At 39.2% G+C, this 17,893-nt stretch overlaps 2 protein-coding genes across 21 annotated transcripts in view; one reads left to right on the top strand and one right to left on the bottom strand.

Annotated features, from left to right (window-relative positions):
• Positions 1 to 15,608, bottom strand: part of HMBOX1 (homeobox containing 1) — a 152,123-nt gene extending 136,515 nt beyond the window's left edge. For 8 of the 19 annotated variants that reach the window (XM_079139969.1, XM_079139963.1, XM_079139959.1 and 5 more), the window contains exon 1: positions 15,313 to 15,607. The gene's annotated coding sequence lies outside the window, so the exon portion shown is untranslated. Of the gene's footprint in view, positions 1 to 14,211; positions 14,808 to 15,312 lie in introns of those variants that run through there. The other 11 variants (XM_079139968.1, XM_079139967.1, XM_079139962.1 and 8 more) reach the window with 6 other exon arrangements.
• Positions 15,609 to 15,964: 356 nt separating this feature from the next.
• Positions 15,965 to 17,893, top strand: part of INTS9 (integrator complex subunit 9) — a 110,868-nt gene continuing 108,939 nt past the window's right edge. For both annotated transcript variants that reach the window (XM_079139946.1, XM_079139947.1), the window contains exon 1: positions 15,965 to 16,112. In XM_079139946.1, coding sequence (XP_078996072.1) covers positions 16,104 to 16,112 — 9 coding nt within the window. In that variant the 5' untranslated portion in view covers positions 15,965 to 16,103. The remainder of the gene's footprint in view (positions 16,113 to 17,893) is intronic.

Below are 17,893 nucleotides of genomic sequence, written 5' to 3' on the forward strand. Positions count from 1 at the left end.
GAGTTCAAAGCCAGTCTCATCAACTTAACCAGCCCTAAGCAACTTCGCAAGACCCTGTCTCTAAGTTAAATTTAAAACAAAAAGGTCGTGGTGGGGGTATGGCTCAGTGGTTAAGCGACTGGGTTCAATCTCCAGTATCAAAAAAATAAAATATATATATATATATCCACACACGGATGTTTTGTAGATTCCCCTTCTACAATAATTAGACTACTACCTCATATACTTCACTGTGTGTCAACCAAGTGTGGGTTTGTTCTCTTACTATATTCCAACTGTTATTGCAATTGCGGGATTTAATCATACATTATCTAAACTAGCAAGATAGGAGTATGAAGACTTGTTCTATAAAAACAAGGAAATGAAAAATGGGTTAAGTGTTTTAGTACAATTTAAGATGGTTTATTTTTAAAAAGTGCTACTGAATTGGATGTAGATGAGACTACTGTAAATGACTAGGAAAAAATTTTTAAAAAATTAATGTATGACTCACAGATTATAAGTATCTTTAAGGGGGCTGGGGATGTAGTTCAGTTGGTAGAGAGCTTGCCTTGCAAGCACAAGGCCCTGGGTTTAATCCCCAGCACCGCCAAAAAAAAAAAAAAAAAAAAAAAGTATCTTTAAGGTTTCCCTATATTTTAAAGGAATCAAAACTTGAAATCACAAATGATAAATTACAGGTATGATTTATGTGTGAAAATGTGAGGTAGCATGCCGATCCATGGACTTGACAGACCAAAGAAAAGGCCTTGGTCCTAAGGCTTTCTGACCCCAGCATTTGGATGGGAGAATTCTTTGTTGGTATGGGAAGATACTGGTATATGAGTTTAAGAGCACTGAGCAGCATCTCTGGCTTTGCTATCACGAGATGATAACAGCACCCCTACTCCAGCAGTGACAATCAAAAATGTCTGCAAACATTGCCAAATGTCCCTGATTAGTCCAAAGTCACAGCCCTGTATCAGTTGATGGGTACATGAATATGTATATATTTTGATTTAAGTGAAATATTTAAGTGAACAGTTTTTAATGATTTTGACCATATCAAAATTGTTTTTATTAACTGATTACTACTAGTTTAAGTCACTAAAGATAACTTTTCTATATTTAAGAAAACAAAAAAAAAATCCTTTAGTAAATTAACAAGTCTTACTTTATATACAATGATTCTCATCTCTTCCCTTTTTCTGAGATCAAGACAGAACCACAGGATTACTGAGTAGGTCAGAGGAAAAAAGGAGCCAAGGGAAAAAAGGAGATAAAAAACTCACAGATGGTTGGAAGAATAGCAAATACACATGTGTATATGCATGTGCACACACACACACAGATATATTTTTTGCAGGGAGGGAGGAGTTCTATCAGAAGGACTTGGGTTCAATCATTATACACTATTAAATAAAAAAATAAGTTGTAGCATTATGCCACTACCAAGTAGGCACTAGGGAATACAATTTGTACACACAAAGAAAAATACCTGAAAGTAAACCGAATTATTAATGGTATTTATCTTTGGTATGGTAGGCTGCATTTTCCATAATTGCCACAATACTTCGTCATACATGCTCTTTAGGAACCTTGCCACTAGCCCCATCAAAAGGTGAAGTTTGTGTTCTCTGCTCTAGAATCTGGGCAGAACTCCATGACTGCGTACATGAGTAGAATGCTGTGGAAGTAACACTGAAGTCTCCAAGGCTGTGTCATAAAAAGCAATATGCCTGGCTTTCCTTCTCTCCCAGGATATATACCTTTGGAACTCTCAGGTACTATGTGACAAGTACAGTTACCTGAAGCCATCACACTAGAGAGGTTCAACACACACATACATACACACACACACCCGGCACAGAGAAAGGAAGAGACCTAAGTAGAAGCAGCTGTCCCACCACTCAGCTGTTTGAGTGGTTCTCCCCACCTGAGCGTTGTCAGGCACCTGAGTCTAGCTCAGATAACCACAGCACTGTGAGACTGTCACTACATGAGATTCTGAGTGAGAACCATATAACTGGGCTTCCTCAGCCTCTGTAATCCTGAGAGAGAATAATAAAAAGGTGGTTGTTTTATGCCATCAAGTTTTGGGGTGGTTGTTATGGGAAACAGATGAGAATACCTAGTGTGCTGAAGAGTGGAGTGGACAACTTGTTATTTCATAAATTTATTGTTTGCATTCTTTTCAATGTAATAACTATAATTCCAATTCTTAAGTCCGTAGATCTCCTACTGCAGTAGTAAAGGAAGAATGTTTGTGTGGAGGTGTTGGGAGAAGAACTTACCCTCAGAAGAAAATGAATCTAAAAGTTCTACCTTATCAATTCTTTTCTATCTAATCATTCCTAACCACTGTCACTAATACCAGGATTCTACAGCCAAAACTACTTTTCAGGAACTTGGTTATCTATTTAGTACTCAGGATACTGATCAGAGAAATTACTGAAGCAAGAATAATAAGTGCAGAATTGAGACCTATGCCTCATTGAGTTTTCTTTCTTATCCTATCAAAACCAAACCATGAGCTTCCTACACCTTACATAATAATCAATATTGGTTAGATGATTGAGAATTAATAAAGGAACTGAAAATAAAAATGGGAGGGGAAAGAATGCAGAAGGGACAAGTCAACAGGACATTCAAGGACCCAATACTTCAATTCGGAATCCAATTGATACAAAGTATATGAAAACTAAAATGTTTAAAAGGTGACATAAGTATAAAAAGTTATATTAGTGACTTAGAATTGAGACTAGCTTCTAAAAGAAAGCAAACAACTCCTACTTGTGTGTTAATTTTCATTGAAAACTGTCTCCTTGAAAGAAATTAAAGGAATATGAATAGGAAAAGAAGAACCTGAACTATCACTATCTGCCAACAATGTGATTATATATTTAGAAGATCTAAAAAATTCCACCAGAAAACTTCTAGAACTCATAAGCAAATTCGGCAAGGTAGCAGTCAATACTCATAAATCAAATGCATTTCTATACATAAGCAACAAATCCACTGGAAGAAAAATTAGAAAAACTACCCCATTCATAATAGCACCAACAAAAATAAAATACTTGGAAATCAATCTAACAAAAGAGGTGAAAGGCCTCTACAATGAGAACTACAGAACACTAAAGAAAGAAATTGAAAACTTTAGAAGATGGGAAGATCTCCCATGCTCTCGGATAGGCAGAATTAATAGTCAAAATGGCCAAACTACCAAAAGTGTTAAACAGTCAATGCAATTCCTGTTAAAATCTCAATGAAATTCTTCATAGAAATCCAAAAGGCAATCAGGAAGTTCATTTGTAAAAATAAGAGACCTAGAATAGCCAAGGCAATCCTTAGCAAGAAGAGTGAAGCAGAAAGCATCACACTACCAGATCTTAAACTATATAATAGAGCAATAGTGGCATGGTATTGGCACCAAAACAGAGATGTAGACCAATGGTACAAAATAGAAGACACAGAGACAAATCCACATAAATACAGTTATCTCATACTAGACAAAGGTGCTAAACATATACGTTGGAGAAAAGATAGCCTATTTAATAAATGGTGCTAGGAAAACTAGAAATCCATGTGTAACAAAATGAAATTAAACTTCTATCGCTCACCCTGCACAAAAATCAACTCAAAGTGGATCAAAGGCTTTTAGGCACTTGAACAGAGAACCTGCACCTAACAGAAGAAAAAGTCGTCATTTATGTCAGCTTAGGACCTGATTTCCTTAACAAGATCCTTAAAGTGCAAGAAGTAAAATTAAGAATCAATAAATGGAATTAAAATTAAACTAAAAAGCTTCTTCTCAGCAAAGGAAACAACAACATGAAGAGAGAACCTACAGAATGGGAAAAAATCTTTACCACACACACACCTCAGAGCACTAACCTCCAGGATATATAAAGAACTCAAAAAAAAAATTAACATCAAAAAAATAATCAATAAATGGGCTAAGGAACTGAACAGACACTTCAGAGAAAAAGAAATACAATCGATCAACAAACATCATCTCTTGCAATTAGAGAAACACAAATCAAGATTAAGACTTCATCTCACTCCAGTCAGAATGGCAATTATCAAGAATACAAGTAATAATAAGTGTTGACGAGGATGTGAAGGAAAAAGGTACACTCATACATTGTTGGTGGAATTGCAGATTGGTGCAACCTCTTTGGAAAGCAGTATGTACCCACCATTTGACCCAGCTATACCACTCCTCAGTTTATACCCAAAGGACTTAAAACCAGCACACTACAGTGATGCAGCCACATCAATGTTTATAGCAGCTCAATTCACAATAGCTAAACTAGGGAACCAACCTAGATACCCTTCAACAGATGAATGGATAAAGAAAATATGGTACAATGGAATATTATTCAGCCTTAAAGAAGAATGAAATTATGGCATTTGCAGGTAAATGGATGGAGTTGGAGAATATCATGCTAAGTGAAATAAGCCAATCCCAAAAATCTAAAGGCTGAATGTTTTCTCTGATGGGGGGATACTGATCCATAATGGGATTAGGTAGGGAAGAAGGAAGGAACTTTGGATTATGCAGAGGGGAGTGAGAGGAGGGTAGGGAGTGAGAAGAGGATGGGAAGGACGATAAAATGAGACAGACATTATTACCCTATATACATGTATGAAAAAATATTTTTAAATCAAAAAAAAGAAAAATGTCTCCTCATACAGAAGGATTTAACTGGGTTTTAAGAAAAGTTTTAGGGGTTAAGGCTGTAGCTGAGTGGCAGAGCGCTTGCCTACCACATGTGAGGCACTGGGTTTGATTCTCAGCAGCACCACATACAAATAAATAAAGTAAAAGTTAAAAAAAAAAAAAAGAACAAAGTTTCAGATGGCAAGATAAGAGAAAATATAAGCATAATAAATGGGTAAAGAGGCAAATACCAAGAAAAAAGCTAAAAACATAGAGGAAAGGTAATATACTTGATTAGAAGACAGAAAACACATTTAGGAATAGAATGCTAGTAAGGAAAGAAAGAAAACGTTAGAGAAGCTTTAAAAAGCACAGAGATTAAAAAGTGGCATATAACACAACCTGAACTAAGAGTAACTTCTTGCATTACTTGATGAAAAGTTTGATGAAAATTATTCTAAGAGAAGGGGTAGAAAGGCCAGTTTTCCTGCTGCAATCATCTCAAGAAGGGATAAAGATTGCAACGATATAGGAACAGAGAATGACCTAACAGATGTGACAGTAAAAGAATTAGCAGATCCCTGAGAAATAAGAAGGGAAGATGAGAAAGAGAAATCATGAAAAGGAAAGAACTAAAGGGTGATTTAAAGGTTTCAAATCTAGAAACAAAGACCACAGGTAATCTTAACAAGAAAGGAAAAGAATGATAAAAGGAAGACCTCAACAGAAAGAATTTTAAGTATGGGGACACAAGTATTTACACCAAATGCTGCAATGAAGACCCACAAAAGGAAAATTGAAAAGAAAATATACAAAAAAAAATTAGCTGGAAGGGATTATTTGCAACATGAGAATTCTATAGATTGAGAGGAATAAATATATTGTAAACAGAAGCACAGGACAATGGATGATCTATAAAAAACTGTATCTTATTTTAATCTGTACCAACCATTATTCTAAGCACCCTGCAAATGCTCCTTGTATACTCTCAAAAATCCTACTACCTGAATATACTATTATTTATCCTCAGTTTACAGGTTGAGAAACTGACACATGGAGGTTTATACAAAGTTACAAAATAACTAGTGGAAATCAGATCTGCACCAAAACAATCTGGCTCCAAAGTTCATGTTCTCAACCAGCTTCAATATTCTAGAAGTAATTAAGAGTGAGAAAAATGATGATAGCTCTTTTTAAAAAGTGAGGAATTAATTTATGAGTGCAAAGATTCAAGATGGGTGATGTTCATGTGTGTGTGTGTGTGTGTGTGTGTGTGTGTGTATTTTGTGTACACACACACAAACATACGTATGGCTTAAGATAATGAGCCGATGCTGTAACAGAAGATAAGATGTTTGGGGCATTAAACTGTTAGAATAGCATAATCAGGGCTGGGACTGTAGCTCAGTGGCAGAGCACTTGCCTAGCATGTGTGAGGGTTGTGTGACTGTAGCTCAGTGGCAGAGCACTTGCCTAGCATGGGTTTGATCCTTAGCACCACATAAAAATAAACAAAAAAATAAAGGCATTCTGTCCTTCTACAACTACAAAACATTTTTAATTATTAAAAAAAGAATAGCATAATCATGCTCAACCAAAAATAACCATTTATAACCAAAACATATCCCAAGTCACAGTATAGAGACACAAGCAATTAAAGAAGATGGATATACAGTATTTAAAACAAGGCAGATACATATAAGGGGAGGAGAAAACACTCCAAATTACAAGCAAATATTTGAGACTACTAAAGAACCAAGAACATACTATATTTGGCTTTCAGTAGATACTACCTTGTTTGTGCATTTCCCAAGTGTTCTGAGGACTACATCAATTAGAATTATCTGGTATGCTTATGAAGGATGCACATTCCTAGGCTCATCTGTAGGAATCTGGGGATAGAAATCAGCAAACTAAAACTTTAATATTTTTCTAGACAATTCTTCTGCATAAAAGTTGAGATCCACTGCCTTCCTCTGTTGCACACGATGTGCTCAGAATTTTCTGACTCCCCAACTGTTTTATCTGTTTTTCATAATCTCACTCAGTTATTCTAGGTTCTTTAGTTGCCTACGCTTGATTTATGCTTATTTCAAAAAACCTCAATCCTGGTTTGGTAACATAAGCAAGACCTGTTTGAAGTTTTTAGCCCTGAAATCCACATTAACACCAATATTGACATGGAAAAAAATGTTTTAGTTATTTTCCCTGACATTACAGTGCTTCTATTAAATATAAGGTGTTGACTAGACACTGGTATGATCCAATGTCAATTCTTAGGTAGCCAGATCAGTATAGAACAAGATGCTTGTTATCACAGATAACCTTAGTATCTGAAATCCTGTTTACTGCCTCTAAAGTAGAAATCAAAAACTTACTCTTGACCTAACATGGAAGCTTATCTGGGATAATGGCATTTTCTAAGTGAACAGTTGTCATTGTATAGAATGGGAGTATGAAAATATTCTAGTTACTAGAATAGTGAAGAAATGAGTTCTCCTAAGATCTCTGGGCCCCAATGATAGGACAAAAGATTGTCTACTTGATATGAGAAAGAATTGGGGGGGGGGGAGGACTCCTTATTCAAAAAGGGATGCTCCTTAACAGTAGTAACTAGGCTCCTAAAATAATGACTTCTGGATACTTTCATTGCTTTCTTTAGTAGATCTATGATCCAAATTGTAGAGGAAGAACAACTGTGTCTCCTGTGTGACCTCTGATTCTCCTGCCTTAATCCTAGTTAGTACTACAGACCTACTCTGTCATCTCACTGGATTGTCTGAGTTGACTAACATAGAAGGTCAATAGTAAATTACAGAGGAAGTCTTTTGCCATTTTCTGCAAACTGTTTGACCCTTGAAGGATTAAATACAAGTCATCTTTGTAGCCCACAGAGTAACTCAATATGCACTGCCAAACTTGACATGTGTGAGTGCCCTGTTCAATCCCTACAAGAGAACTCCACATATAGAGCACCCAAAATTAGCCATATATAAAATGCGCTCTGCTCCCACATAGTCAAGGTCATGGAATAGAGATAGTCTAACTCATGGTCTTACAATGCATTTGAATTTCTTTTTTGTCAACTGAGCTAAAAGAAAAATGTTGTCACCAGTAAGAGGTAAGCTTAAGTTGAAAGAATAGTTCAAATCAGTACCACGGCAAACCAAATTCACCTAGGAGTCAAAGCTGTGGGGAAGCAGAGACTATGAAAAACTAGGGCAAGGCAAATAGTAATGGTAGGGGAATGTGAGAAACGTAGATGAAACAAACATGGAAAGAGAAGCTGAAACAAGAAACCATATATCCCTAGAATGACAGGCAGAGAGACTTGCTTCTCAGATTCCCAGCAGTTCTTTCTTTTACACAAGTTCTAGTTGTTCTTCATTAACACAAAACAGTTGCATCCCTACAACAGATTCTCCTTGAAGCTGAAAGATTCCTAATTAAAACAGGGTTTGTCTGTGTGTGACAAAACAATACACACACACACACATACACAAACACATTTGTGCAGTGGTCTACACCTGTAATCCCAGCAGCTCAGGAGGCTGACACAGGGATGACTGCAAGTTCAAGGCAAACCTCAGCAATTCAGCAAGGCCCTAAGCAACTTAGAGAGACCCTGTCTCAAAATAGTTGGGGATGTGGCTCAGTGGATAAGCACCCAGGTTTACTCCCCAGTACCAAAAAAGAAAAAGAAAAAAAAAAAAAAAAAAGTATATTTTTAGGGCATATACCAAAATAAATAAAAAGGTGAAAACAGATAAGCCCAAAGAGAAAAGAAGTTGTACCAAGAAGAAACTCTTAAATCACAGGTTGCCAAAAGTCTCTGTAAATATGAATCTGACTTACCAGAAAGTACCATCAATATTTATCATATCCTTGCCAATGAAACAAACTTTAGTCTTTTTTCCAAAGCAAATTATCACAGTGTTAACAAATAAAAACTGTCTCAAACTCTGAGGCAAAAATCACATGACCGAGCTTTGCTGTTATTATCACACAAGTGTGATACTTAAGAATTCTCTTTACCACACAGTAGATAAAGAGGCAGCAAATCATAACCGGCCCTGTAACTAGCCTTTAACTTAATGGATTTTTCTCGTGCCCAAACTAACAATATAATAGTATCTAAAGTTTTCCCCATCCCTTATATTTAAAGATCCTTTCTCTGAAAACAATCTTTGAATTTACTTTCTTTGAAGCTAATTTTTTGTAACAAGTTCAAAATAAAACAATGACATAAGTTCACAATCAGACAAGTTTGCATTAACACTGTCAAAGACCAAACTAATGGTTGAATGGTTGAAGTAATTAACATACTTCCTCTTTGGTAAGAAATATATCACATAAGTCTTGAATTCATTTTAATCTTATACATTTTAAACAAAGAAAATGTCAATATTATTAAAATTTACTAATTTTTCTTTTTTTGGTGTACTGGAGATAGAAACTAAGGTCACTCTATCAACCACTGAGATATATCCCCAGGTCTTTTTATTTTATTTTGAACCAGGTTCCCACTAAGTTTTCCAAGCTGGTCTTGAACTTGTGATCCTTCTGCCTCTTCATCCCAAGTACGTGGGATTATAGGCATATGCCCACTACACTGGGCTACTAGAGAATTTTAATGGATACTAATATTATAATTCTACATTTAAAATAAGCTTGCCAATGTTTAAATTCTAACAAATATTTAATTAGAATCTTTCATAAACTTTTAAGATGTGCCAAAATAATTTCTGAAATACAACCAAAGGCAAAAGAGTAAAATTATTTCTACTGACAAAACAATAAAATTTTTGAAGAAAATTATTCAATCTTTGTGGTAATAGAATAGTTCTATATCTTGATTTAGGTGATAGGTACATAATCTACACATGATAAAATGGTTTAGAACTATACACACACATTGTACCAATTTCCTAGTTTTAAGATTGTTCTACAGTTGTTATTATTATTATTATTATTTTTTTTTTTTTTCTTTTTGCAGTGCTGGGGATTGAACCCAGGGCTCTGTGCTTGCAAGGCAAGCACTTTACCAACTGAGCTATCTCCCCAGCCCGTTCTATAGTTATGTAAGATATAACCTGCAGGGGAAACTGGGTGAAAGGTACAGTGCCCGCTTTACTAATTTTTGCAATTTCCTATTAATGTATAATGACTGGAACTTACCAGGATTCCAAGGGTTCACAGTAATCCTATGAAACAGGTACTATTTTTACCCCCATTCTATAGCTGAGGAAACTGAGATACAGGCATTTTAAAATACCTGCTCAAGGTCAGATATTGACAGAGCCAGGATTTGGATCACAGGAAGAATGACTCCAGAAGTTTGGACTGTTTGAAAGGGACACTAGTGGAATGACTCTACAAGTCTGGATACATCAGAAAGACCGGGGAGCCACTAAAGGATTATAGGCAAAGTATGGCTGACTATCAAATTCACATTTTATTTTGGCAAAATCCCTCAGGTATGAGTGTAGAATGACTAATGAAAACAAGTAAAAGCACAAGATTAGTTAAGAGACTAATATTTCAGAAATACTAAAAGCCTGAATTAAGGGACTAGCAATGGAATGAAAATAAGTGAATACATACAGAGAATGCAAAATCAGCTTGATCTTACAACTGAGGAGTGAGGATGATTTCAAGGCTTTACTGACTAGGCACATGACAAGCACTTCACGTTCATTTTCTTGTTTTGTTTGTGGTGTGTCTTTGTTTTGCAATACTAGGGTATAAACCCTGGGTACCTCAGGTCCATGGAGCAAGCACATCCCCAGCCCTTTTTATTTTTCATTTTGAGACAGGGTCTCACTAAATTGTTGGGGCTGGCCTTGAACTTGTGATCCTCTTGCCTTGGCCTCTCAAGTCACTGGAATTTGAGGAGAGTGCCAACATGCCCACCCAGCAACCAAGTACTGTTTTACTTACTTGCAGGACTGCTAATCAAACCCAGGGCCTTGCACATGCTAGGTACTGAGCTACAATCCCCAGGCCTTTACCAAAATCTTAAGGCAGATAGGATCAGTATCAAGTCATCCTTATTTCAGCAGTATTCACAGCATTTCACTGTCCCTCTATAAAAATTCAGGCTATATACATTAAAGTACTGTTTCCTGGCAACTCCATACTAATTGTTTAATATGTATGTTGTAATGAGAGTTATTAATACACCATATGTAGATCATCACTGAACACAAGATGCATAGAGAAACTACAAAGAATATATATACAGTATGTAGAATTTAGTAAACATTTTAATCATCAACAGTACTCTAAGAAAAATCCAAATGTCTTTTGAGTGAATTATAATCATTTCATCACTCAAAAGGAAAGTGTCTGGTGCCACCTGTTTTAACAATTAAAAAAAATTAAAATAACTGATCACATCAAAGATAAACCAGATTATTATGACCTTTTCCCCTTTTGTTGGCAAACATTAAAAATAAATAAAACACTACCCTTATAGGCTAAGGATCTGTAAAATACTACATTAATATTAAAATAATCACTTGAAAAACTTACTGCACCTTCAAGTGTATTACCACTTTGAGGGTAAAACTATGCTAAAGCCAGTGCCTTCCAGTAATTTAATGCCCTTGGAAAGTGTTCAAGATATTCTTATAGTAAATTTCCAACTTGTTTCACCTAAGGTTAAGGAAAACAAGTTACCTAAAACACTGAATTATGTTTGAACAGATGCTAACTAAAAGGTGTTATTTTTGTTGCTGTTTTTCATGGTACTGGGATCCAAGCACTACCACTGAACTGCACCTCCAACTAAAAGTTTCACATCAAATAATCATTTGAAAAATCTTCACTCTGCCCCTGTGAAGGGCTCCAAGTCTAATAAGAGCCATCTAGGGGATATCTAAATCACATATTAATTACTTAATTTTTTGAAATAAATTTCAAACCAACAGCTCCCATTTTCAGAGAACCATATTTTGGCAGAATCTGTCAAATTAATGGTTTATAATAATACTGAAAATCTCCAGAGTTTCTCTAATGTGGACAGCATGTGCTGGAAGTTACTCTGGTTCCCAGGTTGAAGCAATATTCACAGCATACTGCTACTTGTGGCTCTGGTTGGTATTTTATGAGCAGTATGTCTGATATAAAAAGAAACATTAAGATGCTTTATAGTATATATGTGAGTGCAGGTGTGGACAAACACATATGACACTCTAGATCAATGGTGCTTTCACCAAATTGAGAAGTAAAAGCCAGCAGTTAACCAAAAAATCTAGCCAAGAATACCAAAGTGCAACTCAGAAAGTCAAAAAAATTATATAAAGCAGGTACACAAAACAAAACTAACACATTTTCAATGAACACTTTCGTTTTTCTATAAAAGGTTATGATTTTAAAAGTAGAATATTATACTGACTTTCATTTATGAAAATTAACAATAAATTTATAATTCCCAGGAGAAATAATTCAAATTTTAAAAACTACATTGAAAAATAAAAGAAGAGCTACAATTAAATAAATAGTAAAAGAAAACATGATTTTTATAGGAAAAATGGTAGCTCTCCAAAACATAAAACTGGGATGGAATGAATATACATACAGGAGACTCAAAAAGAACAAAGATGAAATCACCAATGAATTCAACACATACTGAAGAAAGAAACAATGGTATTCCAACCAACACTTTCAACAAAAACTGCGAGAATGAAACAATGCAAGATTTGTTGCAATATATCTTAAAACTTACCAATAATGAGCTATTAAGTTTCATTTCTAATGCTTTAAATAAGGATTTGGGATACAAGACTGAAATCTGACCAGCAGGAAAAATGAAGCCTCACTGGAGGCATTCAACATAAACCTAAAGGCTCCTTTCCTAGATGCACATTTGTAACCACAAATAGTGTTCACTTTATGCAGTACACAAAACTAACAACACTGGTTTTAAAGTTTGGATTGTCAACCTCCCATAATACAGGCAACATTTTTAGAAGAGATAACATTAAAATAAATGTGTCTTTACAGTTACAGGATGAAATTTTAAGCTGGACAGGCACCAATGCCCTGGTTTTCCACTTTTTTCGTAAACCATATGACTTTCACATGCTGAGAATGTTTTATGCTTTAACCTGCAGTAAAGGCTTTATATCATTTTAATGCCCCAGTGCGTAAGATACAAAAAAAATCAGCCCAATGAATACAAAGAATAGATCTGGTTTACATGTAATGATTTTGATCCAACTGTTAGAAAGTTTAATGATGTCTTTTCCCAGTGAAAATTACATTTGTATAGATAAAAACAAAAAATATATATATTTTTGAGCAAAGGGTGGCTAGAAAACACTCCTTTTCCAGCTTTTAACATTTTATTTTTTAGATCTTAAAATATAATTAGTATACATTTTTAAATTCCATGACTAGAGTATATGTTTCAGAAAAACAAAAAATACACTATGTTACAAAGAATTCTTTTTTTCTGGTTTTTGCAAAGGAACATTTCAGGTAAAGACACAAGTTTAAAATAAGTAATTCTGGAAATTCTGGTGTCTAACAAACTGAAGGTTCAGTTTTGAAACAACATTTTCTATAGTTTAAATTCAAATTTAGAATACACATTCATGTTTTTTTCTATTCAGGTCAATCGAAATATATATGCTACCTCATGCTTACAGTTCCCTTATCAGTATGAATGACCAATGGCACAAATTTCAAATCAGAGGTTATTAAACCTACCACAGAATTACCTAGTGTATCAATGTCTTTCATTTTTTATGAAATCTAAAAGTCCCTTAGTGATAAGTGGCAGATCCAAGAATTGATAAATTCTGAACCAAATATGTAAAAACACTAATTTCTCAACATTCTAAATAGAAACCATGTCAATTCCTTTAGTCATTTAAAATTCCATGACACTAAAAATCTGTCACAGAGGGCTGTTGAAGAAATCGTATATCAGACTGAAGGAAGTAACATATACGTGATCTTAAATTTTCCCGGTGTAATGTTATTAAATATTAAAGACTGTGAGAAACAAGGGCTGTTGCACTTCTCTTCCCTTTTAAACTCTTAATTGAGAAAATTCAAAAACCAAATTCTCCCAAACTTGACTTATAATCCAATTAGATCGAGCAACTTAGTTGTGCAGAGTAAGTTCCTTGCAAAGCACTGCAAACCCGATGTGATAATTACCTGTGGCATAAATGCGAAATAAAAACAAAATGCAGGTCTTTCTCACTTACTGGATGCATTTTATAGAAAAATGATTAAAAAAAAAAAAAAGCACAACCATATTGGCACACACTAAGCAAAAAAGCACAGGAGGTATTATGTCCATCAGGAAGAACACTATAACAAGGAAGGCAGAAATAAAGGAGGAAATAAAAAAGGAAGAGAGGAAGGAAGAAGAAAGGATGGAAGGAAGGTAGAGAGGCAGAGAGCATGCAAAACGTTTCTGGACCTGCAAGATCCCAGACAAATGGACCTGTCACATCATTCCACCCTATATGACACATGAGGTTTTGCAAAGGCTTCAGACTAAATAAAAACCGAATTCACTTTATGCCGTTCAACTTTACACAGTATGGTACCTTCACTGCCAAGTGCATTCTTCCCCGCACTCACCCAGTGCTTCCTCGCTCTTCCATACCAGCTTTCAGGCAAATGTGAGACAGAACAGGGTGGGGTAGAAGAAAAACACCAGCGGCGACTTTCAGCGCACCCCTCTCCCCGCAAACAATTTCCCACAGTTTTTCCGACTACGAAATGAAGTCGTCCTATCTCCGAGCACACAACCGACATTCCGCCTCTACGAGACGCAGACGCGTTCGCAGCCCAGCACTCTCGACCCCCGGCCCACGCCCCCGAAGGCTCGGCGATTACGAATTTACTGAGCAGGAAGATAACAAGAGACCTCTACCTACGGTTTCGGGGCGAAATGGGTGGAGGACGCCTTTCAAAGTAGCCCCAACAGTGTAACCCGAACACAGTTCCGGAATAAAATACTAAGAAACACTTTTCCTTTCCCACCTCTCCGCCGACTTCAGGATGCCCAGAGCCATCCCCGCGCCGCACCGCCGCCACAGTTCTCCGCCCGGAGTTTGGGGTGGAGATCCGTCCGGGCGGAGGCGGAGTGTGCGCGGGCCGGGGGACGGGACGCGCCGAGCCGCCCAGCCCGGCCGGCCCGCAGCGCGGCCGCCCAGCGCCCAGCACCCGCACGCGCGCCGCCGCTCGCCCAGGCCGGCGGGCAGCTCCGCCGCTGCCCCTCCAACTTCCCACCTACAGACGTCCCTCAGCAGCTCGGCGCCCGAGCGCACGTCACGCGGCGCCCACCGCAGCTCCACGCCCCACGCCGCCCCGCACACCTCGACGCCACCGCAGTTTCCCAAACTCCAGGCAGGAGACCCCACCTCCAGAATTCAAACCTTCCGCCCGGAGAGCAGAGTTGGAGAGCAGTCGACGCCGCTCAATTCCGCCCCTCACGAACTGCCCCACCCCACGCCCCGCGCCCGGGTCGCCCCCTCGGCAGCCCCCTGCCTCCTCCCTCCTCTCCAACCGGCCGCTGAGGGGACCCACCCCCGGCGCCCACTCACTTTCTCCCCAAAACCCCTCAATTTTTTTCCCTTAAAGTGAAGAGAAACAAGTGAGAAGAGAGACTTGAGGCAGTCCGGCTTCAAAACCGCTCGACTCACCTCCGAATCCTCGCCGAGTTCTCTCGCCCGGCACAGCCCCCTCCCCAACGTCCCGGTGCGAAGGGCTGGGGTAGGGAGGAGGGAGGCGGGAGGGGGAGGGGTGTCTTCCGAGTGGGGCGCCCGTCGGGAGGGGCTGGGAGGGCTGAGGCCGCGCAGGAAGAGCACAAGGGGGAGGGGAGGCCCCTGTCTCCCAGTCTCCCCCTGAAAACCTCCCTTGTCTCAATCACATCAGACTGACTGTCTTTGTCTGGTTGACAACCGCCATATTGATATCAACAGCCCCGCTCCCACCTGCTGCCGCCGGGCGTCCCTGGGAGTTGTAGTTTCTGCCTCCCTTGAGTATAAGTGCGGGGCTGGGCGTCTAGAGGCCCCAGGGAACTACAGCTCCCGGCAAGGCCCGCGCCCACCCGCCTTCCCACAGGGAGGCGGGGCAAGGGGAACCGGAGCCGCGGGGACTACACATCCCAGAATACCATGGGAGCCGGGCCCATGTGGGGGACATGATATCATGCTGGGGCGGAGAGGGAGGATGGATTGGCGGCCGAGATGAATTTGAGCCGACGGAAGGAGGTGTTCGGAGAGGAGAGGAGAGGGAGGAACGGGAGAGGCGACCACAGTTCCCGGCATGCTTTGGGAGGACTACACGTCCCAGGATGCCCCGGGAAGGGACGCGAGGAGGAAAGACTGCAAGTCCCGCGATGCTCTCGGCGGCCGGCGGCGAGGTTGAACCGGAAGGTGCTTCCTAGGCTCCAGGAGTGCGGCGACCGGTGTTGAACAACCAAAAGTCTAATATGAAACTGGTGAGTCTCGGCTCCGGGGTCGGAGGGCAGAGGTGATGCCGTATACTTTTGGACTTGGTCGTTTCCACCTTGGGCCGGGAACTGTCGCGGAGGAAGGGCGGCAGATGGGGCTGGAAATTGAGGGGGCCAGAGGAAGGCTGCAGCTCTTTGAGGTGGAGGTTTGAATTCGCCCCCTTGCCTCTCCTTCCATAAACTCACCTACGCCACTGTGCCGAGGTCTTAATCGCTCGCTAGCGGGCCCCTTCGGACAGACATGCGGTCGACTGTCACATTCCTTCCCCCTCGAGCTCTAGCTGAGCTCGGCCTTGCTTCTCAGCTTCCTCCCGAGGTGGTTAACCTCTTTCCACTCGCTTGGCACTTGAGTCGCCTCTTTCCCGACCCTTGTTGAGAAGGCTGATTCGCCTTGAACAGAGAGTAGACAGCTTCTGACTGAACCTGGTTGCTCCTTAAATTTCCTGATACACACACCTAATTGCCCTTGGAATTCAGAGAAAGCCGTGGCCAGGGTGCGAACTTGAGTCTCAAACTGTGCCTCGGATTTGATGCGCAGAGACGAAGTGTTAAGGCTTCCAGATTAGGGCTGTAGGGACTGCGTGATTCAAGACTAGATGGAGCATGCCCGTCTTCCTGGAGAAGTCTTGCATCCCAAAGCTCAAACGCTTGGATTCCAGGAAAGCTTCTCGGACCTTTGTTTTGAGCCATTTTACCCTTAGTGTGCATACAGTCCTGACAAGTTAATTATTCCAACTCTACTGGACTAGTTGTAGCATAATTAAGATAATAGAAAAGCAGGTGTGTAATGCTGTTTCTCAGACTTTTAAAATCCATGCTCTTGCAGGGAGCTTATTATTAAGCTATTCTTTCTATGATTGCTACCCAAAAAGAAAGTGTTCGTTTTATTTTTTTATTTACATACTTATTTGAATTTCTCTTCCAAAGACTACAACCCAACCACCCCATTTGATGATCACCAGATATTTTCTGAGAGGAAGTCAAAGTATTTTAAAAAGTAGATTCAATTCCAAAAATGTCTCACTTTAATGCCATTTGGGAAAGGGGAAGGATACAGGTCAGTAAACCTTGAGACTATCTTTGTCTCTGTGTTAATGTGCTAAACATTTAACTGTTCAGATTGAAAGTTACCACTCTTGCCCTAAGGGAGGCCCTTGCCCTACCTAGGGAAGAAGATAGAGGAACAAGCCAAAATTGCAATTCAATGTGTTCACAGTAAAATAAAGGCATGTTCAGGGTTTGGTGAACTGAAAGAACAAATGATTGTGGAGGACTGCTTTTTGGAAGGTGAGAATGAACTGATAAGAAGGATAAGTAGGAGCCTGAGAGTGTAGCTCAGTGGTAGTGCTAAGCAAGCGCTTAGCATGCTTGACAACCTGGGTTCAATTTCCAGCACCCAGAAAAAATAGTAGGACAGGACCTTTCATGAAGAGTTCAACTTATAGGATCAAAGGAGCTTGGCACCTTAATGGTTGAAACACAGAACCTGTGTCCTCAGTAAAGACTAAATCAAGGCAGGTGTGTCAGTGCACTCCTGTATTGCAGCTACTTAAGACTGAAGCAGGAAGATCACAAATTCCATCACTGCCTGGCTATCTTAGCAAGACCCTGTCTTAAAATAAGACTTCGAAAAAGTGCTGGGGATATAGCTCATAGGTAGAATGCTCCTGGATTCAGTCATTGATATCACACACAAGAAAAAGAAAAAAGAACAGTGTTTGATATGCTCAGCTTAGTTTCAGAAGACAGGCAACTGTGAAAAAGTTTTT

This window comes from Sciurus vulgaris (genome assembly GCF_902686455.1).
Source record: "Sciurus vulgaris genome assembly, chromosome: 5".
Lineage (NCBI taxonomy): Eukaryota > Metazoa > Chordata > Mammalia > Rodentia > Sciuridae > Sciurus > Sciurus vulgaris.